Source organism: Pan troglodytes, chromosome 23 (genome assembly GCF_028858775.2).
Source record: "Pan troglodytes isolate AG18354 chromosome 23, NHGRI_mPanTro3-v2.0_pri, whole genome shotgun sequence".
NCBI classification, from domain to species: domain Eukaryota; kingdom Metazoa; phylum Chordata; class Mammalia; order Primates; family Hominidae; genus Pan; species Pan troglodytes.
This window is the reverse complement of record NC_086016.1, coordinates 34,061,154-34,088,988: the sequence shown is the minus strand read 5'-3', so window position 1 is coordinate 34,088,988 and position 27,835 is coordinate 34,061,154. Positions and strand designations below refer to the sequence as shown.

The 27,835-nt window shown below is 48.0% G+C and overlaps 2 protein-coding genes and 1 non-coding gene across 3 annotated transcripts in view; all 3 read right to left on the bottom strand.

Annotated features, from left to right (window-relative positions):
* The window catches only part of SLC5A1 (solute carrier family 5 member 1), a 142,848-nt gene extending 141,328 nt beyond the window's left edge, over positions 1-1,520 (bottom strand). Inside the window, exon 1 of the mRNA XM_063808216.1 lies at positions 1,242-1,520. The gene's annotated coding sequence lies outside the window, so the exon portion shown is untranslated. The remainder of the gene's footprint in view (positions 1-1,241) is intronic.
* Positions 1,521-13,918: 12,398 nt separating this feature from the next.
* Positions 13,919-27,081, bottom strand: YWHAH (tyrosine 3-monooxygenase/tryptophan 5-monooxygenase activation protein eta). Its single transcript, XM_001151423.7, has 2 exons — positions 26,656-27,081; positions 13,919-15,385 (listed from the first exon to the last, which is right to left on the bottom strand). Exons 1-2 carry the CDS (start codon positions 26,740-26,742, stop codon positions 14,732-14,734), a joined length of 741 nt encoding a protein of 246 aa, XP_001151423.1. The 5' UTR covers positions 26,743-27,081; the 3' UTR covers positions 13,919-14,731.
* Positions 18,010-18,112, bottom strand: LOC112206823 (small nucleolar RNA U13). The gene has a single exon (XR_002941292.1). It is a non-coding gene; the product is annotated as a small nucleolar RNA U13 (small nucleolar RNA).
* Positions 27,082-27,835: the final 754 nt, after the last annotated feature.

Here is a 27,835-nt window from a genome sequence, read left to right as displayed (position 1 = left end):
GAGCGAGACTCCGTCTAAAAAAAAAAAAAAACAAAACAACAACAACAAACAGAAAAAGCAAGGCCTGGGCTCCACATATTTCCTCCCTTCACCATCCTCCATGGACTCTGTTCGCCCTCACAGTGTGCAGGGCTCGGGGACCCAGGTGACAAGGGCCGACCTGCCAGCCGACCACCTGGCAGGAACCGCAATGGTTGGGCGGATACAGTGGCTCTGCCTGTGATCCCGGAGCTTTGGGAGGCCGAGGCGGGAGGATGGCTTGAGCCCAGGATGTCGAAGCTGAGTGAGCCGAGATGACGTCACTGCACTCCAGCCTGGGTGACATAGTGAGGTGACCCCTCTCAAAAAAAGAAAAAGAAAAGGAAAGAAAGTGAGAGAAATAGAAAGAGAAGGAAGGAAAAGAAAGAAAGAAAAGACAAGAAAAAAGAGAGAGAAAGGCAAGGGAAAGAAAGGAAACGCAGGGACTGGCTGAGGGACTGATGGAGGAGGCGTGTGAGCCGGGCTGGGGACGCGACTGACTGATCGGCTGACAGGATGACCAGCTGCACTGGGGTTGCTGAGGGGTGGCAGCGACAGCCAGCCTCTCAGCCTCGGTTTCCGCCTGCCTCCTGCCACAAGCCAACTCACTGCGTGGCCTACCCCGACACTAACCGGCGCCTGAACCAAAACCCACGGAGCCTGGCGGCCGCGGCTCCCCCAGAAAGTCGCCCTAGACCCTGCGCGGCCCCACAGCGCCACCTCGAGGCTGCGCCTGGAAGGGAGGGGCGGGGAAGTGGGCGGAGTCAAGGGCGGGGCTACAGGTGGAGCGTCGGCAGGAGCTCCAGCATCCCCTTTCCCGGGACGCCGCTCCTCTTCTCCACCTCCTTGGCTCTCCCCCGGAGCCTCTTTCTCCTCCCCCGTTCGAGTGGGCAGGTCCCCGCGGGAGCCTGAGTCGCACTGCAGACCTATCCTGTGGCCTGAAAGAAACTCCCAGTTTCCCATTAGACCCCCTGGCAGCCTGGGCATCCCGGCGGTTCCAGGGACCCGCTGGGGCGGATGACGGCCGAACCTTTGGGCGCCAGGCTGGCAGTAGACGTGATAGAGGTGAAAACCCCACCACCCTCTTAATCCCCAGAAATGCTACAGGATTCTGGGGGGCCTGAGCGAGCAGCTGAGGACAAGGGCCGATGATATTTGCTTTATTTGTTACTAGGCTTGCTCCCTCCCCCGCATCCCGCTGCTCTTCACACTTGCAAGCTCACCTGCCTGCCAGGTGGCCGGTCTGGAGCGTGGCGAGCACCTTCGAGCTCCATAGATGGCAGCACAGGCCTAAGAAAAGGAGTTTGGTGCCTCCCTTCCAAACTCAGGCCGGGAGAGATAGAGCCACTTAGGGGAGAAAACTAAGGTCCGGAGTGGCAGAAACATCCTCACATCCCGAAGGGTCTTGAACCCTAACTTCTTGCCCCAGGACAAGAAGACAAGGCAGAGTAAAGAGAGGCTCACAGGGAGAGGCAAGTGACAGTTCAGAACACAGGTGCACCACGCCACGCGACTGTGGGCGTCTCCTCACCTCTCTGAGGCCGTTTCCTGACCTGTAAAATCAGGGACAAGAAGGATACCTGCGTCACGGGATGTTCTGAGATTAACTGAGATGCTGCATGCAAATCACTTAACCACAGGGCATGTGGTAAGTGCTCTAATATACGTAAAGCAACGTTCCACTGCTTTTTGTTTGTTTGTTTTTGAGACACGGTCTCGCTCTGTCACCTAGGCTGGAGTACAGTGGCATGATCATAGCTTACTGCAGCCTCAAACTCCGGGCACAAGTGATTCTCACACATTAGCCTCCTGAGTAGCTAGGACTATAGGTATAGCTATCGAGCCCAGCTAATTTATCTTTTTTTATGTTTTGGAGAGATGGTGTCTTTTTACGTTGCCCAGGCTGGTCTGGAACTCCTGGCCTCAAGCAATCCTCCCGCCTTGGCCTGCCAACGTGCTAGGATTACAGGACTGAGCCACCATGCCCTGCTGAGTGTGATGTCTTTTTTACTGTGTCAACTTGGCTAGACTGAAGGCCCCAATTATTCCAACACGAAACTGGATGTTTTGGTGAAGTTGTTTTGTAGATGCGAATAAAGTCCATTATCAGTTGACTTTATATAAAAGGAAGATATCCTGAATAATTTAGGAGGGCTTGATAGACGCAGTTGAAAGGCCTTAAAATCAGACTTGAGGTTTTCCTGAAGAAGAAATTCTGCCTGTGGATAGCAACTTCAGCCCTTGACAAGAGTTCCAGCCTGCACTTACTGCACTTACCTAGCCAGCCCCACAATCGCGCAAATCACCTCCTTGCAACGAATCTCTTAATCTGTATCCCCTTACTGGTACAGTTTCTCTGATTGAACCCTAATACATTAAGGAAGCAGTATGGCCAGGCGCAGGGGCTCACACCTGTAAACCCAGCACTTTGGGAGGCCGAGGCAGGCGGATCACTTGAGGTCAGGAGTTCGAGACCAGCCTGGCCAACATGGTGAAATTGTCTCTACTAAAAATACAAAAATTAGCCTGGTGTGGTGGTACGCGCCTGTAATCCCAGCTACTCAGGAGGCTGAGGCACAAGAATAGCTTGAACCCGGGAGGCGGAGGTTGCAGTGAGCCGAGATTGCACCACTGCACTCCAGCCTAGGCAACAGAGCGAGACTCCATCTCAAAATAAAAAGGAGTGTGTGTGTGTGTGCACGCATGTGTGTGCGTGTGCGTGTGTGTTGGGGGTCACAGGGCCTAATCTTCGTGTTTATTCACTCTTTTTTTTTTTTTCGAGGCAGTCTCACTCTGTTCCCCAGGGTGAATTGCAGTGACACGATCTTGGCACACTGCAGCCTCGACCTCCCAGGCTCAAGCAATCTTCCCACCTCAGCCTCTTGAGTAGCTGGAACTACCAGGCCTGGCTAATTTTTGTATTTATTGTTTTGCCATGTTACCCAGGCTACTTTCAAACTCCTGAACTCAAGCAGTCCACCTGCCTCAGCCTCCAAAAGTGCTGGGATTACAGGTGTGAGTCACCGTGCCCAGCCTATTCATTTCTTTTTAATCTCCGGGTATTTTGTGACTTTTGAGGTCCAGTACTTGGAGGCACTAGCAAAACCATGGTTATTTATTGGTAGGGCTGGGCTATGAGGTAGCTAGAGGCAGAGGGCCCCTTCCACCAGTCCTGCCCCCTGAGGCCTCAGTTTCGTGGATGTGCCTGCTCATTCCCCTCTTCTCTCTGCCTTGGGTGTAGGCCTGGAAATGAGAGCTACAAAGTATGCTGTCCCTGGGAACCAGCTGGTGAGGAGGAGGCTTCTCCCCCAGCAACCATCTGTCCCACATGTCCCTGTACCCCGCCTCTCCCGCCTCTACCCCACAGGCTCATGTGTCATGCACAAACACCTTTTGCCCGCCTGCCCTAATTCTTTTTTTTTTTTTTTTTTTTGAGAAGGAGTCTCGCTGTGTCGCCCAGGCTGGAGTGCAGTGGTGTGATCTCGGCTCACTGCAACCTCCGCCTCCCGGGTTCACGCCATTCTCCTGCCTCATTCTCCCGAGTAGCTGGGACTACAGGTGCCCGCCACGACACCCGGATAATTTTTTGTATTTTTAGTAGAGACGGGGTTTCACCATGTTAGCCAGCATGGTCTCGATCTCCTGACCTCGTGATCCGCCCGCCTCGGCCTCCCAAAGTGCTGGGATTACAGGCGTGAGCCACCGCGCCCGGCCAGGCAGAACCTTAAAGGCAGGTGGAGAGCACCTGTAATAGAAAGTGGCTCTGCTGAGCTGAGAGATCTTGTCACTTCCTAGACCCTTGGTTTGCTCCTCTGCACCCTCAATGGTGGTGAGCAACAAGGAGGTGGCCAACTTGAAAGCACCTGGGGCTTTATGGGCTCTAGGATTATCTTCCTTTCCTCCCCAGGAAACTCGGGAGGCTGGAGAAACATCACATGGTGGGAAGAGAGTAGGCTCATGAGTCAGCAAGCCTGAGTTTGAGGCCTGCTGCCCCCACTTGCAAGCCATGGGACCTTCAGGAAGATCTGGAACCTCTCAGAGCCTGATTTCCTTATCTGTAAGATGGGCAATGGCTGGGCGTGGTGGCTCACACCTGTAATCCCAGCACTTTGGAAGGCCGAGGCTGGTGGATCACCTGAGATCGAGAGTTCAAGACCAGCCTGACCAACATGGAGAAACCCTGTCTCTACTAAAAATACAAAATTAGCCAGGTGCGGTGGCTCACGCCTGTAATCCCAGCACTTTGGGAGGCTGAGGCAGGAGGATCACGAGGTCAGGAGATCGAGACCATCCTGGCTAACACAGTGAAACCCCGTCTCTACTAAAAATACAAAAAATTAGCCGGGCGTGGTGGCGGGCGCCTGTAGTCCCAGCTATTCGGGTGGCTGAGGCAGGAGAATGGCATGAACTCGGGAGGCAGAGGTTGCAGTGAGCCGAGATCGCGCCACTGCACTCCAGCCTGGGTGACAGAGTGAGACTCCGTCTCAAAAAAAAAAAAAATTAGCTGGGCGTGGTGGCGCATGCCTGTAATACCAGCTACTCGGGAGGCTGAGGCAGGCGAATCACTTGAACCCAGGAAGCCGAGGTTGCGGTGAGCCGAGATTGCACCATTGCACTCCAACCTGGGCAACAAGAGTGAAACTCCATCTCAAAAAAAAAAAAAAAAAAAAAAGGCCAGTGGGTGCGGAGCCCCCTCCCAGAGTTCCTGTGGGGACAGTAACACAGCTGGCACACAATGCTCTCTCCACCTTTAGTAGGGGGTTGGTAAAAGTGAAGGCCTCCATGTTAACATAAGAGTGTCGTTACTACTGCTGAAAAACACGACACCCGATCCCTCTAAAAAAAAATCCCAAAAACCTGCTTCTCCCAAAGTGCAGCATTGAAAAAGGCACTCCTTTTTAAGACTACCCCTGAGAGTGTGTGCCTCCTTAAATGTTGTTCCCTAGGCCTGGCACGGTGGCTCATGCCTGTAATCCTAGCATTTTGGGAGGCCTAAGTGGGAGGATTGCTTGAGCCCAGAAGTTTGAGACCAGCCTGGGTAACATAGCAAGACCCCACCTCTACAAAAAATAACAAAACTTAGCTGGTTGTGGTGGTGTGTACTTGTAGTCCTAGCCTCTAGGGAGGCTGAGGTCAGAGGATCATTCCAGGACGCAGTGAGTTATGATCTTGCCACTGCACTCCAAACTGGGAAACAGAGTGAGACCCTGTCTCTTAAAAAAATAAAATTTAAAAATTTAAAAAACTATGTCGTGGGCCAGATCACATGAGGTAAGGAGTTCAAGACCAGCCTGGCCAACATGGTGGAACCCCGTCTCTACTAAAAATACAAAAAAATTAGCCAGGCGTTGTGCCACTCACCCGTAATCCCAGCTACTCGGGAGGCTGAGGCAGGAGAATCGCTTGAACCCTGGAGGCGGAGGTTGTTGCGAGCCAAGATTGCGCCACTGCCCTCCAGCCTGGATAACAGAGTGAGACTCCATCTCAAACAACAACAAAACAACAACAACAAAATATACATATATAACATAATATAGATATAGATATATGTTGTGCCCTAGGCACCTCTCTTGCTAACCTTAAGCCCAGCCCTGCACCCCTGCATCATCTGAAAGAAGACCCCCCACTCCACTACTCACAACAGAAACCTGGGTAGCCTGAGTCCTTCCTTGCCCTCACCCTCAGACTCAGTCCTTTGGCAAATCCTGTCAACTCTACCTCCCAAATATGTATCCACCATGTCCCTCAGTCACAGCCCCCACATAGGTCCCTGCCACTCAAGCTCTCTCTGGAGCAAACTACTCTCCCATCTGTCCCACGCAACAGCCAGGTGAGTTCTTTTTATTTTTTATTAATTTTTTATTTTTATTTTTTTGAGACAGTGTCTCGCTGTGTCGCCCAGGCTGGAGTGCAGTGGCGTGATCTCGGCTCACCGCAAGTCCGCCTCCCGGGTTCAGCCATTCTCCTGCCCCAGCCTCCGGAGTAGCTGGGACTACAGGCTCCCGCCGTCCCGGCTGGCTAATTTTTTGTTTTTCTTTTCTTTTTTTTTTTTTTTTTTTTTTGTATTTTTAGTAGAGACGGGGTTTCACCGTAGTCTCGATCTCCTGACCTCATGATCCGCCCGCCTTGGCCTCCCAAAGTGCTGGGATTACAGGCGTGAGCCACCGCGCCCGGCTTTTTTATTTTTTTGAGATGGAGTCTCGCGCTGTCGCCCAGACTGGAACGCAGTGGCGCGCACTGAAGTGCAGAGGGAGCACGCAAAGTATCAGGAGTGGAAAGGAGGCTGGCGGCCCAGTGGAAAGCAGGCTGGAGAGGCATTCAAGATGAAGGTAACATGGGCAGGGCGGCAGGGACCTTGAAGGCCTCCATCTTCTCAGCAGTGGGAAACCCTGTGGACGTGTTTTGAGCCGTGGGAGAAACACTCCTGTTTGCATTAAAAAAAATCAGCCAGGCGTGGTGCCTCACGCCTGTAATCCTAGCACTTTGGGAGACTGAGGCGGGCGGATCACCTGAGGTCAGGAGTTCAAGACCAGCCTGGCCAACACCGTGAAACCCCATCGCTACAAAAATTAGCCGGTCGTAGTGGTGGGCGCCTGTAGTCTCAGCTACCTGGGAGACTGAGGCAGGAGAATCACTGGAACTTGGGAGGTAGAGGCTGCACTGAGCTGAGATCGTGCCACTGCCCCTCCAGCCTGGGCAACAGAGAGAGACTCCATCTAAAAACAAAAAACAAACAAAAAAACATGTCCCTCAAGTGCCTTCCCTTTTCAGCACCATGCCCAGTCCATACCACAATGTGCACTTGGGTGACTGTGGGGTCACCCTCACCCCACCACACACACATGACCCTGAGCACCATTAGGACAGTAATCTGGGCTGTTTTGCTCCCTGTGGTATCCCTAGTAGCCATACACAGGAGGAGCTGAATCAAAGCATGCTGGATGAGCCATAGCTGAGGAAAGAAGGCCGGGCACCTGCTCTGATTATGGGCAGGGGGCCACATCCCCTGGTTTGCTTGGGGAGGCCATGTTCACTTGTCTTTCCCACATAATAATAATGGTGCCCTGTTCACTCTCAGATGTCCCAATTTGGTGACATATGATCAACGTAGTTACTGGAAAGAAGAAGGGGTTAGCCCCAAGCTTCTGCTCTTTCCCAGCCCCACACTGGTTTCCCACTTGCCCCTAACAAGCACAACATTCAAAGCTTTTTCTTCTAACTCTTGAGATTTTTTTGTTGCTGTTAATATTTCCCTACATTGCCCTCAATCTCCAGAAAAAAACATAAAATTCTGTCTGCCCATTTCACTGCAGAAGTGGCCTCCTGGAGGGTTACCATGGTGATCAGATGATGTCACTGTCCTGGAAACAGTTGCCTAGGAAATGTGTGATGTCACTTCCAGGAGATTCCCATGGTAACCATCTCAGTGGAATTGGGGGGTGGCCAGGAAATGGGGGCTGAGGGCGGATACAGAAGGGACAAATGTGAAGAGCGGAAGGAAAGGGGGAGGGGGAGAAATGCAGGAAAAAACCAGGAAGAGGAAAGGGACCATCCCAGAGCAGTTGAAAATAATATACAGAATCTCAGAAATGGAAAGGTCCCCAGAGACCACTAAATGCAACAACCTCATTTTTACAGAGGCTGCTGAGAGGCCAGGACTTGCTCAAGGTCACACCGCCAGTTGACAGGTTAGAGCCAAGCCCAAGGCTGCATGACTGTCAGGTTTGGGTGGGGTAATAAAGGATTCCTTTCAGCCATTTCTCTTTGTTTTGTTTTGTTTTTTTTCCCGAGACAGAGTCTTGCTCTGTCGCCCAGGCTGGAGTGGCGCAATCTCGGCTCACTGCGACCTCCACCTCTCGAGTTCAAGCGATTCTCCTGCCTCAGCCTCCCGAATAGCTGGCATTACACATGTGCACCACCACGCCCAGCTGATTTTTGTATTTTTAGTAGAGATGGGGTTTTTACCATGTTGGCAAGGCTAGTCTTGAACTCCTGACCTGGTGATCCGCCCGCCTCAGCCTCCCAAAGTGGTGGGATTACAGGCGTGAGCCACCACGCCCAGCCTCAGTCATTTCTTTTTAAAAATTCTGACCTGTAATCAATGAGTTATTCATGAATTCATTACTGTGAGTTTGTGTGCTGGACCTGGAGAGGACCGTGAGTGACATTTTCCTAGTTACTTTATATCTTTTTAATGTATCTTCCCCACTTTTTTGTATCTCCCCACTCTAACACTGGAGTTAGCCCCCTGGTCCATGTCCATGTCTGTATAATTCACTAAGGTCTCTCCAGCCACCTGCCCAGTGTCTACCCCATAATGGCAGCTCTTCAATGTGTTTGTCAAATGAATGAAGACAGATAAATGCCATTGTGTGGTACAGACCCACAGTACTGGATCCCAAAGAAGGGATCGCAGTAGCTGACAGGGAGGAGGTAAGATTTCATAGATAGAATTCGAATAGGGCAAGAGAAGAAAGCCAGACAGGAGAGTAACGGCTTGAGCAAAAGTAAGAGCAGGCTGAACAAACTGGGTGCAGCTGGAGAGATTCCAGTTGGTGCTTTGATCCACCTCTTGAGTTATACTGTAACGGCAGTGCCTACTGTAACTGCAGTACCTCACTTTTTGAAGCGAAGGAGCTCCAAGCTTTAGGAGTAAGAAGCACATTAAGGTCCAGATTGCCTGGAGATGTGGGTGGGGCAGTAAAAAAGACCAATCTGGCTTAAAAGGCGAATGTAAAGAAGGTGATTGAGCAAAGGCTACCTGGCAAGGAAGAAAGAGGTCTTATCAAGGAAGACCTGGAGTGGCAGGTTTTCAGCCCCTGTCTTGAAGACAACATCGCATCATGAAAAGGATCTTGAAGCCCTGCACAAAGACATGCTCTGCCACTCCTCAGCTATGTGACCATAGAAAGCCACTTTTCCTCTCTGAGCTGCTAAATTGGAGCTATGACCTAATTCACAAGATTATTAGCTTGAACCTTAAAATGCAGGCTGGGCGTTGGCCGGGTGCGGTGGCTCACGCCTGTAATCCCAGTACTTTGGGAGGCCGAGGCGGGCGGATCACCTGAGGTCAGGAGTTCGAGACCAGCCTGACCAACATGGAGAAACCCTGTCTCTACTAAAAATACAAAATTAGCTGGGCGTGGTGGCGCATGCCTGTAATCCCAGCTACTTGGGAGGCTGAGGCAGGAGAGTCGCTCGAACCCGGGAGGCAGAGTTTGCACTGAGCCAAGATTGCGCCACTGCCCTCCAGCCTGGGCAACAGAGAGAGACTCCGTCTCAAAAAAAAAAAAAAAAAAAAAAAATGTAGGCTGGGCGCAATGGCTTATGCCTGTAATCCCAGCACTTTGGGAGGCTGAGGCAGGAGGATCACTTGAGGTGAGGAGTTGGAGACCAGCCTGGCCAACATGGTGAAACCCTGTCTCTACTAAAAATACAAAAATTAGCCAGGTGTGGTGCCATGCACCTGTAGTCTCAGCTACTCAGGAGGCTGAGGCAGGAGAATCGCTTGAACCTGGGAGGTGGACATTGCAGTGAGCTGAGAGTGTGCCATTGCACTCTAGCCTGGGCAACAGAGTGAAACTCTTGTCTCAAAAATAATAATAAAAAAAAAAATGTATATAAGGCTTCACTTAAGCAGGGTGACTGACTAGCTCACAAAAGACAGCAAATGTTATTTCCCCTCCCCTTCCTAGTACAGAATGGCATGGGAGTAGAACTTTGGGAAATAAATTTGACAATAGATTCCTTCAGGTTTGTTTGTTTGCTCGAGACAGGGTCTCCCTCTGTCACCAAGGCTGGAGTGCAGTGGTGCAATCAGGGCTCACTGCAGCCTCAACCTCCCAGGACCAAGCAATCCTCCCACCTCAGCCTCTCAAATAGGTGGGACTACAGGCATGCAACAACACAGCTGGCTAAATTTTTGTACTTTTAGTAGAGATGGGGTTTTACTGTGTTGCTCGGGCTGGTCTCAAACTCCCGGACTCAAGCAATGCTCCTCCCACCTCGGCCTCCTAAAGTACTGGGATTACAGGTGTGAACCACCGTGCCAGGCCTGTTATAACGTTTCTAGGACTCCTTTTCTCTAGTTGGGGATCAAAATATCCATGGCGTAGTGGAAAGAACCTTAAAGTAAGACAGCCCATTTCAATCTCAACCTTGCCTCTTACTAGCTATGCACGTTACATCACCTAATACCTGGTTTCCTCATGTGTTAAAAATATTAACATTCCTCACTACTAAGGCTGCTGTAAAGATTCAGCGACCATGCATTCAAAGTACCCAAGACACAGTAAGTATTTGAGATGGTAATTTTTATTAGCCAGTCTAATGACTGGGTTTTATAATGAAAGAAGACCTGTTAAGTCACACCCAGCTCTGAATCATAGTGTTTGTGCTTGCCTGATAGTTACATCTCCTAAGATGAGGACCCTCTCAGTCTCTGGATGGCAGATTCTAAGGGTGTATGGGAGGAAGGTATGGAGGGCCTGATGGCCCATGCACAGCCTATTTAATCTTACAGAGCCAAGAGGAATCCTAGCTCCCTGATCCCGAAGGATTTAAGGACGGCCAAGAATTTACCCAACAATAGCTTCATTATCAAGAATCCTACCCCTTCCCCCAACTCAAAGAAATGGACTTTTGAGCAGGGTTTGAGGAGCTACTGGAAATCTGAAGCAATAGCAACAGTAATTTTTTCTGGGGGGGGCGGGGACGGAGTTTTTGCTCGTTGCCCAGGTTGGAGTGCAATAGCGCCATCTCGGCTCACCACAACCTCTGCCTTGCAGGTTCAAGCGATTCTCCTGCCTCAGCCTCCTGAGTAGCTGGAATTACAGGCATGCGCCTCCACGCCCGGCTAATTTTGCATTTTTACTAGAGATGGGGTTTCTCCATGTTGGTCAGGCTGGTCTCGAACTCCTGACCTCGGGTGATCCGCCCATCTCGGCCTCCCAAACTGCTAGGATTACAGGCGTGAGCCACCACGCCCAGCCAACATCAATGAATTTAAACATCTCTTTTCAAGTGTAATTTCTTCCATTCTAAGTGAAAACATTAAAAACACTGAAAGTCTCCTAAGGGTGAAATGTGTTGTATCCATTTTCTTTCTAGTCTCAACCCAAAGAGCATGGCAGTTACGAGAACCAGGGAAAAGGATTCGGGATCTGAATGCTACTCCAGATACACCAATTTTGCCATGACCTAGAAAGCTATTTCATTTCTCTGGACTTTAATTTCTCATGCTGTAACATTGAGATGACCCCTTCTTAACGATTTGAGAAAGTTATCTTGACAAGTTTTAAAACGTTTTAAGTAGAATTGGGGAAAAATATGCAGCAGTGAAGACTTCCAGGCTTACATCACATGTAATTTACAGCACCCTCTTAGGTCCTTTCAAAGAGCTTCATCTATTATTTATGTGGCTAACCTCCTTTTCTTTTTTTTGAAACCGAGTCTCACTCTGTTGCCCAGGCTGGAGTGCAGTGGGACAATCTCGGCTCCCTGCAACCTCCGCCTCCTGGGTTCAACTGATTCTCCTGCCTCAGCCTCCATCGTAGCTGGGATTACAGGCACCAGCCACCATGCCCAGCTAATTTTTGTATTTTTAGTAGAGGCAGGGTTTCACCATATTGGTCAGACTGGTCTCGAACTCCTAACCTCAAGTGATCCACCCACCTCAGCCTCCCAAAGTACTGGGATTACAGGCATGAGCCACTGCACGCAACCTATGTGGCTAATATTAATCACGTATGTCCATACTTCCCCATATCTCATTCCCAAAGAAGGTGCCTTACACACCATGAACTTAGATTAAAACATAACCCAAATCCTACACTTAAAAAATGAGGGACCTGAACCTCAAAGGTGGCATGGCTTGCCAAGGTTCCCCAGGCCCCCCAGAGGGCCATTAAAATTCTGAATAAATCTTGGGTGGAAGCTGTCCTCTAGCTTACCAGCTGTATAAATTCCAGAGATCCACAACCTTTGCACTTTAGCTTCCTCATCTGTAAAGTGGGACAAAACCTTTCAGAAGACAGCTGTGAAACGTAAATGTGAATGCTTTAGCAACTGCAAAGGACATTTCAAATGTAAAAGCGACCGGGCACAGTGGCTCATGCCTGTAATCCCAGCACTTTGAGAGGCTGAGGTGGGAGGATCACTTGAGGTCAGGAGTTCAAGACCAGCCTGGCCAACATGGTGAAACCCCATCTCCACAAAAATACCAAAATTAGCCGGGCATGACAGTGGGTGCCTGTAATCCCAGCTACTCAGGAGGCTGAGGCAGGAGAATCACTTGAACCTGGGAGGCAAAGGTTGCAGTGAGCTGAGATCGTGCCATTGCACTCCAGCCTGGGTGACAAGAGTGAGACTCCCATCTCAAACAAAAAAAATGTAAGAGCCCTTTGTGTGTGTGTGTGTATATGTGAGAGAGAGAGAGAGACAGAGAGAGAAAAAGAGAGAGGTCTTGCTATCAGAGAGAGAGAGAGAGAGAAAAAGGTCTTCCTATCTCCCAGGCTGGGGTACAGTGGAGCAATCACAGCTCACCGCAGCCTCAACCTCCCAGGCTCCATCCTCCCAAGCAGCTGGGACTACAGGCACACGCCACCATGGCCCAGCAACATTTTGTCTACGTGTTTATCAAAAGCAAGTCTTAGCCATATAAAGCTTGTTGACTTTCAAATACCTGACCTACTAATTGAAGTGAAACTCAATAACCACTTTATCTTAAAATTAGGTCAACTTGAAACAGGCTTCCTGAGCCGTATTCATCGGCCCTGGCATGGGGGGCAGGGCTCACACTCTACTTCAGAATAAGAAACAGGTTAAACTTACATGCTTACAAGTTATGTGCTCCACAATATAAATTCAAGGACAGAGATTGTGTCATGGCCATTTCCATCAGTCTAATGCCAAACTTTAGTCAAGAAGGTGTTTAAGGCTGGGCACGGTGGCTCACGCTTGTAATCCCAGCTCTTTGGGAGGCCAAGGTGGGTGGATCACATGAAGTCAGGAGTTGAGAGCAGCCTGGCCAACATTCAAAACCTCATCTCTACTAAAAATACAAAAATTAGCCTGGTGTGGTGGTGGCGTCTGTAATCCCACCTACTCAGGAGGCTGAGGCATGAGAATGGCTGGAACCTGGGAGGTGGAAGCTGCAGTGAGCCGAGATCATGCCACTGCACTCCAGCCTGGATGACACAGCGAGACTCCATCTCAAAAAAACAAACAGAAAAAGGCGTTTAAGGGTTCTGTGTAACTGAACCAACTCACCTAACAAACGTTCATTCCTAGGTGCCACTCTGGAGGTGATAAAAATCGTGAGGAGCTGGAAACCACCTCACTCAAGAACAGTCAGCCAGTGATGCTGAGGCTCAAGAGAGACACATTGGGGTCAAGCAAGTGTTTAAGGGGTAGGTTAGGCTTTTTAACTCAATGAGGTTTGCTTTTCTATTTTAAAGAATACTAAACGCTTAACAATAATCACTAAAGATTTCAGGGGTGCAAGTTGTGCCCCTAATATTTTATTACATTAAGAAAACTTGAGGACGTGTATAAGCTCCGTATTTACCTTCAGTGTTAAATACACTCTCAAGTTCAACAGAGCCCACAATGTTTCAGAGGTGCTATACTGTGGAAGACTGCATTTTGTTCTGCGAGGCTCATTAAAAAGCACCAGTTATCAGGAAAATTGATCAGAGAGGCTATGTTAGCTGGGTTCACAGAAAACTATTTAAAATCTATGAATCCTATGTGTGTGCTGCAAAATATGTAATGAAATCAGAGGGCAGGAAAACTTGGATAACGTACTACAAATGCTTCCATGTTTGAGAGATTCAAACCACAATTTGTGACTGGTTAAACAGTTCCTTGAGGGGGGAAAAATCAAGACCAAACACAGAGATGATATCCCCAAAGCAGCATTTATTTACCCATTGAATTCCAAAACATTTATTTTAGAAGTCTGGCATTTCATAATCACCCATCTTGATTGACATGGGCTGACACACATGGCGCTGTCAGGATACACAAGGACAATAGCCAAAGAGTTACAAAAAATAAATCCATGATTCTTAAACAATTGCAACCAAAAAAAAAAAAAAAAGTTACAAGTATCAAAACTTTCAGATGCATTGCATTGAAAAGAAGGTTTGTGCACGTCATAATTTAAAGAGGCAAAACCAAGGAGCTACTGAAACCTCACGTTAAACAGTTTATTATAAAGCTGATGGAAAGGAGCAAGTTGTCTCTCTGTATCAGCTTCCCTTAACAGTTTTCCATTAATTGAAGAAAGAGGTGGGAGGGGTGAATTCATTTTTGCATGCACAAGATGTACTGCTTAACAAAACACTATCAGCTTGTTTTAAATGGATCTTTTAAATATCAACTGTAGCCTGGTTGGCTAATTCTTTCTAATCTCCCCCATTACTTTCGCCTAGATTTCCCATAGATCAACAGGCATAGTAAAATGCCTCATCAGAACACACTTCTCCACACAATTCAAAAAGGGAGCTCCTGTGGGCTCAAAGCAACCATCAGTCCAGCAATGCCCATGATTTATCTGAAACTGCTTCCCAAGAGACAGGAGTGCAGATCTGAGTAGCTGTGCTGTCAATACAGATAGGTTTAGCACTAGATATTTAGTGATTGTGGCAAGGAAGGATCGGTGATGATGGGGGTGGTGGGTGAAGGAAGGGCCAGGGGACCTGAAGGATCTTCAGTTGCCTTCTCCTGCTTCTTCATCCTGCTGGTCGCTCGTCCAGAGGGTGAGGTTGTCTCGCAGCAACTGCATGATCAGCGTGGAGTCCTTATAGGAATCCTCGTTTAGTGTGTCCAGCTCAGCTATGGCATCATCGAAGGCTTGTTTGGCTAAGAGGCAGGCTTGCTCAGGTGCATTCTGGATCTCATAGTAGAACACGGAGAAGTTGAGGGCCAGCCCCAGCCGGATGGGATGCGTGGGTTGCATCTGCTCTTTGCTGATTTCAAAGGCTTCCTTGTAGGCAGCTTCAGAAGCTTCGACCACACTGTTTTTCTTCTCCCCAGAAGCGACCTCTGCTAAGTAGCGGTAGTAATCACCTTTCATTTTCAGGTAAAACACCTTGCTCTCATACTGGAAATCATTGCAGTTCTTGATCAGGAACTTGTCAAGCAGAGACAGGACATCATTGCAAACTGTCTCCAGCTCCTTCTCAATCTTCTCCCGGTAAGCTTTAACTTTCTCCAATTTCTTTTCGTTTCCATCAGCCATGGTTTTCTGCTCAATGCTGCTAATGACCCTCCAGGAAGATCGCCTGGCACCAACCACATTCTTGTAGGCCACAGAGAGGAGATTTCGATCTTCATTGGAGAGAGGTTCATTCAGCTCTGTCACCTGCAAAACCCCAAAAAGATAAACATTGAAAGCAAAATCTGAAAATCTTGGTAAGAAGCCTTCCCTTCAACATAATCAACAATCCTTCTCAAGAACGGGATTATGAACAAGTCAGTCACTCTGGAGAATAAAAACCACCCACGGATAAAACCAATATAGACATGAACCCTATGTGAAGAAAGACTGTAGTCTAACAGAAGAGATAAATACTTGGCACCCAAAACAGAAAATCATAGGGGCTTGAGAAATTCATAATTCGGGTCTGATAAGATGTTGCTTTCACCTTGGTAGAGGAATGGGACTAAGGATAATTATGAAAAGGTTGTACAGCAGCAGTACATAATGGTGAAGAAGAAAACCTCGAGCTTCAGCTATTCTGCAAAAGATATTCTGAACAGGCCGGGCGCGGTGGCTTATGCCTGTAATCCCAGCACTTCAGGAGGCCAAGGGCGGGCAGATCACGAGGTCAAGAGATCGAGACCATTCTGGCCAACATGGTGAAACCCCATCTCTACTAAAAACACAAAAATTAGCTGGGCGTGGTGGCACGCGCTTGTAGTCCCAGCTACTTGGGAGGCTGAGGCAAGAGCAACTCTTGAACCTGGAGGTTGCAGTGAGCCCAGATCGCGCCACTGCACTCCAGCCTAGCGACAGAGCAAGCCTCCGTCTCAAAAAAAAAAAAAAAAAAAAAAAAAGATACTCTGAACAGTAAGATCGTACGGTCCCTGTGTCAAACGTTCAAAGACAACAGACTGGAAGTGTTCCAGACTCTGCTTCCAGCTTCATACTCTGGAAAGAACCAACCACTCCTCAAATACACATTAACAGATGGTGGGGCTTCACAGATCAGATGGAACATCACACAGATCCAGTGGCCAGAGCTTCGCCCTGTGTGGCTACACATGGAACCCTAACTGATACTCCCAGCCCTCTCCCAAACCAAAATGAAGAATAATTCATAAGTGACATGAAAGTACCCCCAGCTCCCGGTGAAAGGAAGCACAGCTACTCAGCAGCAAGTTGTACTCTGACCTACCTCACAGGAAACTCTGGTCATCAAGGATGGAAGCATCAATTATTTTAAGTGGAAGAGTTAAATTTCACAAGCTTTAACTTCCCTTAGTTCTTCATGATGCCAACTACAAGTGAACTAGCTATGCAGTTAGTAGGAAGAGCATTATTAGACTTTGCAGTGGTTGAACTGTATCCCCCGCCAAAAGATATGCTGAAGTTCTGACCCTAGGTACCTGTGAATGTGACCTTATTTGGAAACAGGGTCTTTGCAGATGTAATTAGTTAAGATGAAGTCATACTGGACATTAGGGTGTGCCCTAAGTGCAATTACAGGTGTCCTTATAAGGATAGTGAGATTTTGACACACACACAGGAAGAATGCCATGTGACAGTAGAGGCAAAGACTGGAGTGATGCATCTACAAGCCAAGGAACACCAAGGGTGCCAGAAGCCACCAGAAGCTGGGAGAGTGCCTAGGAAGGATTCTTCCCTAGAGCCTTCAGAGGGAGCGTGGCCTGCCTACACCTCACTTTCAAACTTCTAGCGTCCAGAACTACGAGAGAATACATTTATTATTTTAAGCTATCCAGTTTGTCGTACTAGGTTCAGCAACCCCTAGGAAACAGAGTTTCCTAACAGAGTTCCTAACAGAGTTGCTAACAGAGTTGGTCTGGGCCCAAGCAAAGAAAATGACTTCCTAAATTGACCCAGGACGTTTCACAAGCCCTTAAAAGATGGTGTGTCGTCTAAAGTAGAGGGATTCCTTAATATGACCTACTGGTAAAGGTCTTTAATTTTATTAAATCAGTCTCTGCTTATCCAAAAGGTCTTTAATTTCAACAATGAAAAAAAAAGAAAGCAAACCACTTAGGAAACCATAAAACACTAAACAAAAAAGGTATTACTTAAACCAATCTGTAAGGACAGAACCTCCAGAGGGAAAAGGCCAAGTTCAATGGGGAAAGTTATCAATAGCATATTCAAACAGACACACTTAAAATGGATTGAGAAGACTGAGCAGTGGAGTATCAGAAATCATGAACAATGATGGTTTATTTGGGGAATTAGTGGTTCAAGGACATAAGCAGCAAGTGTAATCGTTATTACAGGTAAAAATCAGAAAACGTGCCAAGTTCTCACAAAGTAAAACAAGCAATTGTCTGAGTCCTCCCTACCCCCAAGCCCCAGACAAAATAAAAATACCAGCTCACTCTTAATTTCTCCATTTCCCTGTCCCCAGGACCCCTACTCTTCTGCTACAAACCCTTAACACAGGATTAAGTCTCTCCTTTGCCTACCCACTTCTTTCTTCAGTGTGGTCTTTGGCTAAAAGCTATCCTGACCATTCCCCAGGGGTGCTGCCTCCACTCCGGTCAAGCCAGGGTTCTCATTATTCATCCTCACATATTCATTAGTAGTCTCCATACCTCTCACTGTGATCTGCCCCAGTCTACCATGAATCTACAATCCATGCTCCCCTTAAATCCAGCTGAACACCTATAACCCCACTAGTTTCCTCCTCCAGTAAGTGCCTTTAAACACTTACATACATTTTCTTGCGGAAAATAGAGACTTTGTAAATATTTAATAACTTAGTCTTTTTTTGCCCACACCAGAGGGTCACGTGTCTATGCTGTAACAAGGTTTGAGGGTGGCACATCTCACACCTGCATGTCAAAACCCAATCATCACACTTATGAACTACAAAAAGATGAATAACTACTTAGTCTTTTAACGAACAACACTTCTAAATCAAAATTCCATCCCAAATATTCTGATAAATTTCAGAATGCTTGAATCCTCTAGAATGACTTGCATTTCTAGAGCAATATTCAATAAAACAAAGCATAAGGCAACAACAGAATTTGGAGAGCTCCTTTGATCTTGTAGTAATTAAACTAAGGCCATTTGGCATTAAAATAGAAATAATATCCATAAGGAGTCACAATATACTTCCTCCTGTGACTAACAAAGCTGCTTCTGTGAAACTGGCAAAGATACACCAAGGTAACTTCCCAGAGTATATCATTTAAAGTGAGTGCAAATCTGAAATACATGTATGTATAATACAGAATGCTTGCATAACACAAAAGGCGGTATAATTATTAAACCCAAGACATCTGAAGTTTAGTCTGAGCTAGCTATGTGACCTTAAACAAATCACAACCTTTTTGGACATCCAAAGTAAAATAAGCAGGATTAGCCCAAATGATCTCCAAGGCCTCCTTCAGCTCCAATGTTCCATGATTTCCTTTTTCCTGTGCACCAATAAAAGGTGTGGCAGGGCTTCCTACTAACGTGAAGTTTGGGTGTATCTGTAAGCATATTCCTTCTCCATCAGGAATAAGCTGCCAAAAAAGCCTACTGTGCAGTATTTATGATGACACCTTCACAAGAAAAATCATTTACTGGGAGTATTAGTGTTTATGTAACAATCATCTGGTTGCCTGCCAGTCTGAATGAATCACTATCAGCATTAGCTGAGGGTGACTAACATATCTCAGCAAGCAAATATTGTTCCTAATACCCCAGCCAGAGCCTAACTAGGAAATAACTGGATACATTTAAATACAGTATTTTTTAATACTCCTGGGTTATAATTCAGTTAACAAAAGGAAACATGAAATGAAGATGGCTTACTACTTGACCAGATAACTAAAGAAAACTGAGTTTTTCCCAGACTGGAAAATTATAGACCCATGTAAAATCAGACAGTCCATTAAAACAAAAAGATGGATAGCCAGTCTTGATGGATGATACTTAGCACCAGTTCCCAACACTTCAAATACCAAAATACAGGAGCCAGGAGAACTAATGAAAAGTTCAGTCATAAACTGTACTGAGAGGCAAACACCGGGTGGCAACACAGAGTAATGGATGCTCTCCAGGCCCCAACCATGCTACCTAAGATCATCTGCAAAATCTAATGAAATCACATTTGCTGCATCTCCACAAATCAGGAACATAAAGCAACAACAAGACAGAATTTTAGAGACAGGCCTAGACAATAGTTTTCAGCCTCTTTCCGCTCTAACACCAAGATTACAACAGTCATTTCCGCCACACGGCACCTTCCCTCAGTGTAGCCACACTGGGCACTGAGTCTTCACCTGGCCACAAACCAGGGGTTTCGCCACCTCTGCTCACAGCCTCTGCTTTCTAGGTGTCCTGCCTGCCTTCCCACCCTCTGTAATCCTACTTACACCCTTCCTGAAGGACAACCTTAAACTGATGGGCTCTTCCCATGCACAAAGGCCCTCCTCTCCATTTCTTTTAAGGATTGGACTTCCCTGTCAGCCAGTTTTACTCACGTCCTGACCAAACAGCCTTTGGCTACACCTAGTCCCCACCCCAGGGCACTCACTTCACACATTTTCTCTGCTCCAGGACTACCCCCAACATTACTAAATGTCAAAAATGACCTGGCCTGCTGATCATTCACTTATCTTCCTATGACACTATTCATTTACCCAAAAACCCCTAAGGGCCTCCACCCACTACTCACAAGGCAAAAAACTATGTGTGTGAGTAAAAACAGATCCACTGCCAAAAACAGTACAGGGACTATTTAGGAAAATTTAAAGTTCTCAATCTGGGAAACATCCAACATCAAAAGTAACACTGAGCAAACAAAAATGCCACCCCCGAGCTGCCAGGCCATAGCTGCCTAAGTTAGGGGTAATGCTACCTCACTCGAATATGCTGCCATCCTTCACAGCTCCACACATGCTATGGGCTCATCCTTTATAGCTACCCACACCTACATGCTATCAACCAGCTTGCTTTTGATATGAGTAAATGATTCTCATGATTAAGTAAACATAACCACATCATAAAACCTTTAAGCTTCTTTGGCAGAAGTGTGTGTATACGTGTGTGTGTCTGTGTGAGAAAAGTGAGTTTGAGGGTTTGAGGGGCCAGGTGTGATGGCTCACACCTGTAATCCCAGCACTTTGGGAGGCCAAGGCAGGCGGATCACTTGAGGCCAGGGAGTACGACACCAACCCAGCCAATATAGAGAAACCCCATCTCTACTAAAAATACAAAAATTAGCTGGGCATGGTGGCGTGCACCTGTAATCCCAGCTACTTGGGTGGGACATGACAATCGCTCGAACCCGGGAGGTGGAAGTTGCAGTGAGCCAGGATTGTGCCACTGCACTCCAGCTTGGGCGACAGAGCAAGACTCTGTCTCGAAAAAACAAAAAATGAGCTAGAGGGATGAAAGCTTGCTGAGCTCTTTCCCAAGTTAATGCTTAGGAAGTGAGGATCTTGCCTGGCCTGCCCCAAGCTGGAAAGATACCCACCAACAGACCAAGTCCTACAGGCCACTGTGCAAGAACATCACCAGCCAGGGTCAGGCTGAGCCCCTTATCCTCACCAGGATGAGGCTGCAATTCTATAAGACCACAAATAGGCTAAACTTCAAGCTCAGAGCAGGCAAGTTCAGGTAAGTAACATCCACTCTAAGCTAAATTTTAGTCAAATAAAACAGCTACCCTTGTATAGTCAAGAGACTGCTTTTGCCTTGCTTTTGACATAACTGAACATTTTCATGGGGATTGGCAAGGATTAAATACAACACCATCTGAATGGCATTACTGTATGCTACTGTCCCTAGAGGCATCCGAATTGAAGGCTTCAGAAGCTGTGCCAGGTTCGGATCATTGGAAGTGCCAACACTCACCACCGCAGAAGGGAATGCCACTGCAGCCAGGAGTAGGGGTGGGAGGAGCACCAAAATGCTGGGACAGAAGACAAGCTGCCTCCACTTGGACACTAGGAGGAATTTTACCAGCAACCTAGAGACAGAAATTTTGGGGCCTGCATAAAAATATACTACAGGGTGCAGGGAGAAAAATACATTAAAGGCAATATGGAGAAACAACTGGTGCCAAGAATATGAAATAATTTCTTAAAATACCCCAAATAAAATGTAACACAGTCCTGCACTTCTTAACTCAGGAGAAACTCAAATTCAATACTTTGTTAAGCAAAAAGAAAAAAAGGCCTCCAAGCCTTCAGAACAAGCAAAATCCAGATATGTGTTTCCCTCTTATGTTTCTCTGTTGTAGCTAAAACCCATAAATGGCAGATTGTTCTTAATCGTATTTGGAAAAAAAAAAAATGACTTGCACCCAACAGATAAAATTATTTGTTTAGTAAGCCCACTTATGAAGAGTTCTTGGATTTCAGTCACCAATGCTGACAATGGTTAATATACCAGAATGTATACTAGACATATTATCCCTTTGCCTCATGGGGCATTGTTACATAGTGGTTAAAATGAGAGCTCTAAATTTGAGTTTGAATCTTGAATTCACAACTTACTAGCTGTTTGACCATGAGAAAATCAACCTCTGAAAGTCTCATTTGTAAAAGGGAGTAACAGTATCTACCCTGAATTGTTAAACAAGAATGTACACATGGAAGGTGGTGGGCACCTGTAGACCCAGCTACTTGGGAGGCTGACACAGGAGAATGGCGTGAACCCAGGAGGCGGAGCTTGCAGTGAACCAAGATCCTGCCACTGCACTCCAGCCTGGGCGACAGAGCAAGACTCCCCCCCACCAAAAAAAAAAGTACACATGGACTAACAGCTACCGTTTACCAAGTGCCTAAAAAGTTAAATAAGTTCTAACCAAGCACAGTGGCTCACGCCTGTAATCCCAGTACTTTGGGAGGCCGAGGCAGGTGGATAACCTGAGGTCGGGTGTTCAAGACCAGCCTGACCAACATGGAGAAACCCCATCTTCTACTAAAAATACAAAATTAGCCGGGCATGGCATGGTGGTGCATGCCTGTAATCCCAGCTACTTGGGAGGCTGAGGCAGGAGAATTGCTTGAACCCGGGAGGCAGAGGTTGCAGAGAGCCGAGATTGCTCCATTGTACTCCAGCCTGGGCAACAAGAGCGAAACTGTCTCAAAAAAAAAAAAAAAAAAAGTAAAATATGTTATATACTTGCTAAATGTTAATACACACACACACAAAACGTTAGGGGTACCCTCTCCGAAACCGTATTTCTGGAAAAGTGTGACGCTACAGTCTGTCACTGATATAAAATCCCAGACAAAGACCAACTAAAGAAAATCCCCACCAAAGAAAATACATTTTTGGTTTCTTTAAGGGAGTCAGTTCCGGACTGTGGAAGTTCTTCTGGGGATAATTCAGGGACCCAAACCCACATGGGGACTACAGTTTCTATTTCAGTGCAAGAAAGCCACGTAAGCTGTTTGCCCACCTGAAAGGACCTTTTAAATTCAAACTATTACAAGAATAATCCAGGGCCTTCTTCCTTCCTCAAAGACGATTACATTTTAAATGCCCAGTTAGTGGGAAACATAGCTCCCTAGTTTTTACATATTTCAAACTATAGTATCAATGTGGCTTTACGATTTCCTACTGGTTGGGTGTGGTAGCTCACTCCTGTAATCCCAGCACTTTAATAGGCTGAGGCAGGAGGACTGCTTGAGGCCAGGAGTTTGAGACCAACTTGGGCACCATATAGAGATCCTGTCTATACAATTTAATAATTAGCTGGGCACGGTGGCATGCATCTGTAGTCCCAGCTGCTCAGGAGGTTCACTTGAGCCCAGGAGCTCAAGGCTACAGTGAATTATGATCGTGCCACGACTGCACTCCAGCCTGGGTTCCAGAACGAGACCATCTCTTTAAGAAAAAAAAAAAAATACTAATCACACCTCAAAATCCTCCTACTCGCTGTGACACTGATCTGTCTCACCTGGGGCAGTCAGCTGTGCACTTTTACACAGCACCTGCTCATTTCCCCACTTCCCAGAATCTCACAGCTGTTGCAACAACAGCCTTTTGCCAGTGGTTGGGCCAAGTGCCCCTCCTCTCCGACTCCTGTTTCCTTAAACTGTAGTTTTGTTTCCTGCACTTAAGATTTCTAGGGAGCCGCTGTGGCTCAGGCCGGTTGCCCTGGCACTCGGGGAGGTGAGGCTACACGTTCAAGGCCAACCTGGTCAACACTGATTAAAAAAAAAAAGATTTCTATATATATATTCTGCAGGTACTTTAAACGTGTTTCTGCCCGTTTTCTGTCAACACTGTAATCAACTGGTGTATCAGTGTTAAAACACAATGCTAGCCCAGTAATTTTTACATTTGATAACTTCACAGTTACCATCTATGTTTTAATATAAAATAGATGACTTAGGGCCATAATACATGATGAAATTATGTCTATCTGTGAATATCCACCAGAAATCTATCTGGTTATTTTCCCTCTTTCCTTAAATCACTTAGTCTTCTGGACTAACATTTAATCCCACTTTATAGGTTTATTTCAGTTATCAAATGGTACTTACAGAGACTACGAATTGTGTAGCCTAGAATTGCCTAGCCTAGAAAGGACTTAGGTTCTAGAATCTTTCACAATATTTCTTCCCACTATTATACTCTATGCAAGCTGGTAGGTATGAGATAGAGAGAGCTTGAAGATACTCCTTTATGCTTCACTTCAGAAACATTTCTTGCTTCTTCAAATTATGGAGAGAAGCAGGGAAGAGAAGTTCTCAACAGGTTTGAGGCAAGACCATTGTTTCCAATATGCACGATTTTTCTTCAAGCTTACCAACACTGTCCTCCAGATGACGCTGGTAGAATAAGGAACATCAATCATTACAGGAAGGCAGTATTATCAAGTGAGCATTTTAATTATGAAGGAAACAGAAAACAAGTTAGAAGACTGAAGGCAAAACTGACTTGTTAATAACAGCAACATCACTAGTTTTATACTTCAGAGGACCTAAAGCCAAGATGTAAGTTTCAAGGTTACAGACTGGTGGCATCAGAATATATCCTCAACACATGTGTCCTGCTCCGTCCTCCCTACAGCAGGCTACTTACCTGCCCTTCCCCAGCCCTGAAGAAAGCCCAGGTAAACCCAGAGGGTTACTGAAACTTACACCCTTTCCAAAAGCCTTAGTTAAGGCTGATGAGATTAATAACATAGAGACTGAGTCATCCCAGTAACATTTAAGAATTTAATCTACAAACACCAAGTTAGCAGGGAAAGTGACCCCTGCCAGTCCCTTCCAATATATTCTTTTTTTTCTTTTAAAGAAAATATCTATAAGCACAATATATTCCATTTAGATGATGGGGGAGAATTTATCACCATTCTGAGATGGCAGAATTAAAGCTTGGATTGACTCTTCTACGCTGGGTGGCTTTTCCAACTCATTAATTATTTCAAATATAGATATTATAGATTCCTTTGGTTTACAAAAGGCTACCTTAACCCTCCAGAGAAGATCTATGGACACAAGTAGCTTGCTGCAGGAAAGCATTTTACAAGCCTACTAGAAAGCCAGTCTTTTTCTCTGCTCAAACTAGATTTCGTTCTGGTAACATCTCTCCATTCTTGCCTTTTTCCCCCATTTCAAGTTGCCTCAGGTTTCTGATTGTTCCAGAACACACCTTCTAGCCATTTTTCCTTAACCTCCATTTCCCCTTCCTTTAAACCTTGTCCCTCCTTTCTTTTCACCACATTTATTTCCCGAAGGGCTCCGAACACTGCAGTCTTTACGTCTCACTTAGAGGGTGAGCAACCACTTCATGAAAATGTGTGGAGAGGCCTCAGCCTGCATAATCCCAGCACCACTCAGTTCCTGGGGAGGAGGGGCTTAAGTGTGACCTGCTGTGGACAGAGGCAGCTTTATCCCAAAGAAAATTAAGGTTCAGGGTCCCTTCCAAGGAAATGCATTCGTCAGTCCCATTTTTGTAAAATATGCAAAATTATATTTTAGATTTTCTTTTAAAGGACCCCCTGAATTACATAAAGTTCAGCCTCCAGACCTAGACCGTCCCCCGGTCTGCAAGAAAACCTGCCTCACCACAACAGCACGCTAATAGTGCTCAAGTCAAGATCACCAACAAATCAACATACGGGCAACGGTGTTGCTGGTTTCCAAACACACCCAGTTATGTGTGTAACAAGGACACCAGAGGAAAGGCAACTCTTCAAGTACCTTTCTTACCTGAACAATCCTAAATATTGGCCCCAACTACATATTTCATCTGATATTAACATCAAAAGCCTTCAAATGAGCTTTCCAAATGACTTAAGATTTTAGGGAGCCTTTGTATTGGCAGTTTTTTTCGGAACTCCCTCCAAAAGGCCAGCAAAGGATACATTTACTATAATCATGGGCAGTAATTCTCAGACTTAAGCCAGCTAAAAATCGCCTGTGAGAGCTGGTTACAATGCAGATGTCTGAGTCTCACCGCCCGAATTTCTGAATCTATAGATCTAAGGCGGAGTTCAAGGGGATCCTCCCAGGTCTCAGGAGGTTGTACACTGAACATAGGTTGGTGGTCGCAGTTGTAGTTCTACCACTGTGTGACCTTGACGCAGGGAGAGGAAATATTCATTTACAGAAAACGTAAAATAACGTGGAGAGAGAGTGAGATGGTAACCGGAACTCAGAAATGCAGGTGGTGTGTGACCCACGGTATTTTGCTAGGGTGTGGCTGGGCACGACTCATCCACCGGAGAAGCTGCAGAATCGATTTATGAGGGTCTCAGGAATGCAAAGACACACAGATTCGTCTCACCTAGAAGTCACGTTTCATTTTAATCTCCAAGCAGAGAGCGCAGCAGCAAACCTGGGGCTGTGAAGTGGGGCCCCACACCCTCCGCCCACTCTCCCGCCCCCGTCCACGCCTAGACTGCAGGAAAGGGGTCTTCGCACACAAAGCCAGACCCCCAGGCGTGGGAAGATGGAACCAGAACAATTCGAACGAGCAGAGCAAAACAGATCGGAATTACAGACTTCAGGTCGTGGCAGAGAAAACCAGCTGAGACAGGGCGCCACTTACTAGGTGATTCTTTATTCCAAGTTGGGGAACGGAGGAAGACGAGAGGGGGAGCCCCCGGGTCCGGTGAAACGCTCTAGAAGGAGGAATGCGGCTCCTTTGCGTCCCCTAGGGCACCCTCTGCCCCCGGCCGGGCTCCGAACTAAGATGTGGCGACCCCGACCGGCCCGCCCCCCTTCCGGGGCTGCCTTCGCGATCCCGAACTGCACCCTCCCGGATCCCCCACCCCGGGCCCAGCCTCAGGTAGTGGCGGGACGCCCAGCGGGAGCGGGAAGCGCGGGCTAAGGGCGGGCGGGCGGCCACGCCCAGCCGGGTCGCCCATGGCCGGGAGGGGAACGCCGCCCGCGGCCATCCCCGTCCCTCCCCAACGCCAGGCCCCCCCGGCCAGCCGCCCGGGCTCCCGGCGCGCTCACCGCCTTCATGGCGGAGGCCATGTCGTCGTAGCGCTCCGCTTGCTCGGCCAGCCGCGCCCGCTGCAGCAGCTGCTCCCGGTCCCCCATGTCGCTCGCGGCTCGGCCTCGCCTCGCGCCTCACACCGCTGGCTCGCTAGCCCTCCCGCCGGTCAGTCCGCTCCCCGGTCGCTGCGGAGGCCGCCGCCGCGCACGCGCACTGGCTCGCCGGCCGGCCGGAGGCTGCAGGCTGCAGGCAGCGCCGCCGCTCGCGCCCTCTCGCTGGCTCGCCCCGCGCGCTGTGGCTCGCGCCGCGGACAACGCCGAGGGAGGAGAGGCGGCCGCGCTGGGGGATGGGAGGACGGGACGACGCCTGCGCAGTGAGAGTGGCCAGGCCGGGCGGCGGGGAGCGGCGGGAGTGGGAGGGGGGAAGGGCGGGCCGGCCCTAACGGTCTATTTCAAGGTGACGTCACCTACTATAAATAGCCACCGCCGCCGCCGCCGCCGCCGCCGCAGCCGCCCGGCCTGAAAGCCGCGCAGGCGCTCTGCGAGTGCTGCATTTTACCGCCGCAGAGATGGAGGTGGAGAAGGGAAAGCCGGGCAGGAGACTGCGGAGCCGGTGGAGGGGGCGCGGTGATGGCGGCTGCACAGGCAGTGCATTGTCATAGCCCCACCCTGAAACGCGCCACTCCATCCACGTTAGAGATCTGGCTTGAGAAGGGCCCCAAAAGCAAGCAAACATACTGGCGGAGAAGCCGGGAGGCCGCGTGCCCTGAGGGGCGGGTCCGCCCAGCCCCGCCCCAGCCGTCCCGCCCGCCCCGAGCCCTGCCTGTCCATGCGTTCTGCTGGGCCACACCTTGTACTGGTCGGGGCAGGATCGAGTCCGACCCTCGGGGACAGCCCCGCTACACAGACACACACAATCGAACCCAACCTGAGACGTAGCCTTGGGCAGGCTGTGCCTTCCACCAGAGGAGGGGACTGGGTGGCCAGGGCGGGACAAGTAATATTGAGGACACATTAGGAGCCAGCACAGTGCTAGTCCCGTACAAGCATTCTCCTCTTTAATCCTCACTACCCAGCCCATAGTGGGCACAGCTGGCCTCCCCATATTTAAAACGTGGAACCTGAGGAAAAGCGAGGTTAGTGACTTGCTCAGGGTTACGCAGCCTGTAAGTGGTGGGGCCAGGATCTGAGTCCAAAC

Bases quoted from the DNA above. Each gene is read 5' to 3' on its own strand.
- YWHAH (XM_001151423.7), bottom strand. From the start codon at position 26,742: ATGGGGGACCGGGAGCAGCTGCTGCAGCGGGCGCGGCTGGCCGAGCAA. The intron at 15,386-26,655 runs GTGAGCGCGCCG...GGGGTTTTGCAG, and splicing joins TGGCCTCCGCCATGAAGGCG to GTGACAGAGCTGAATGAACC.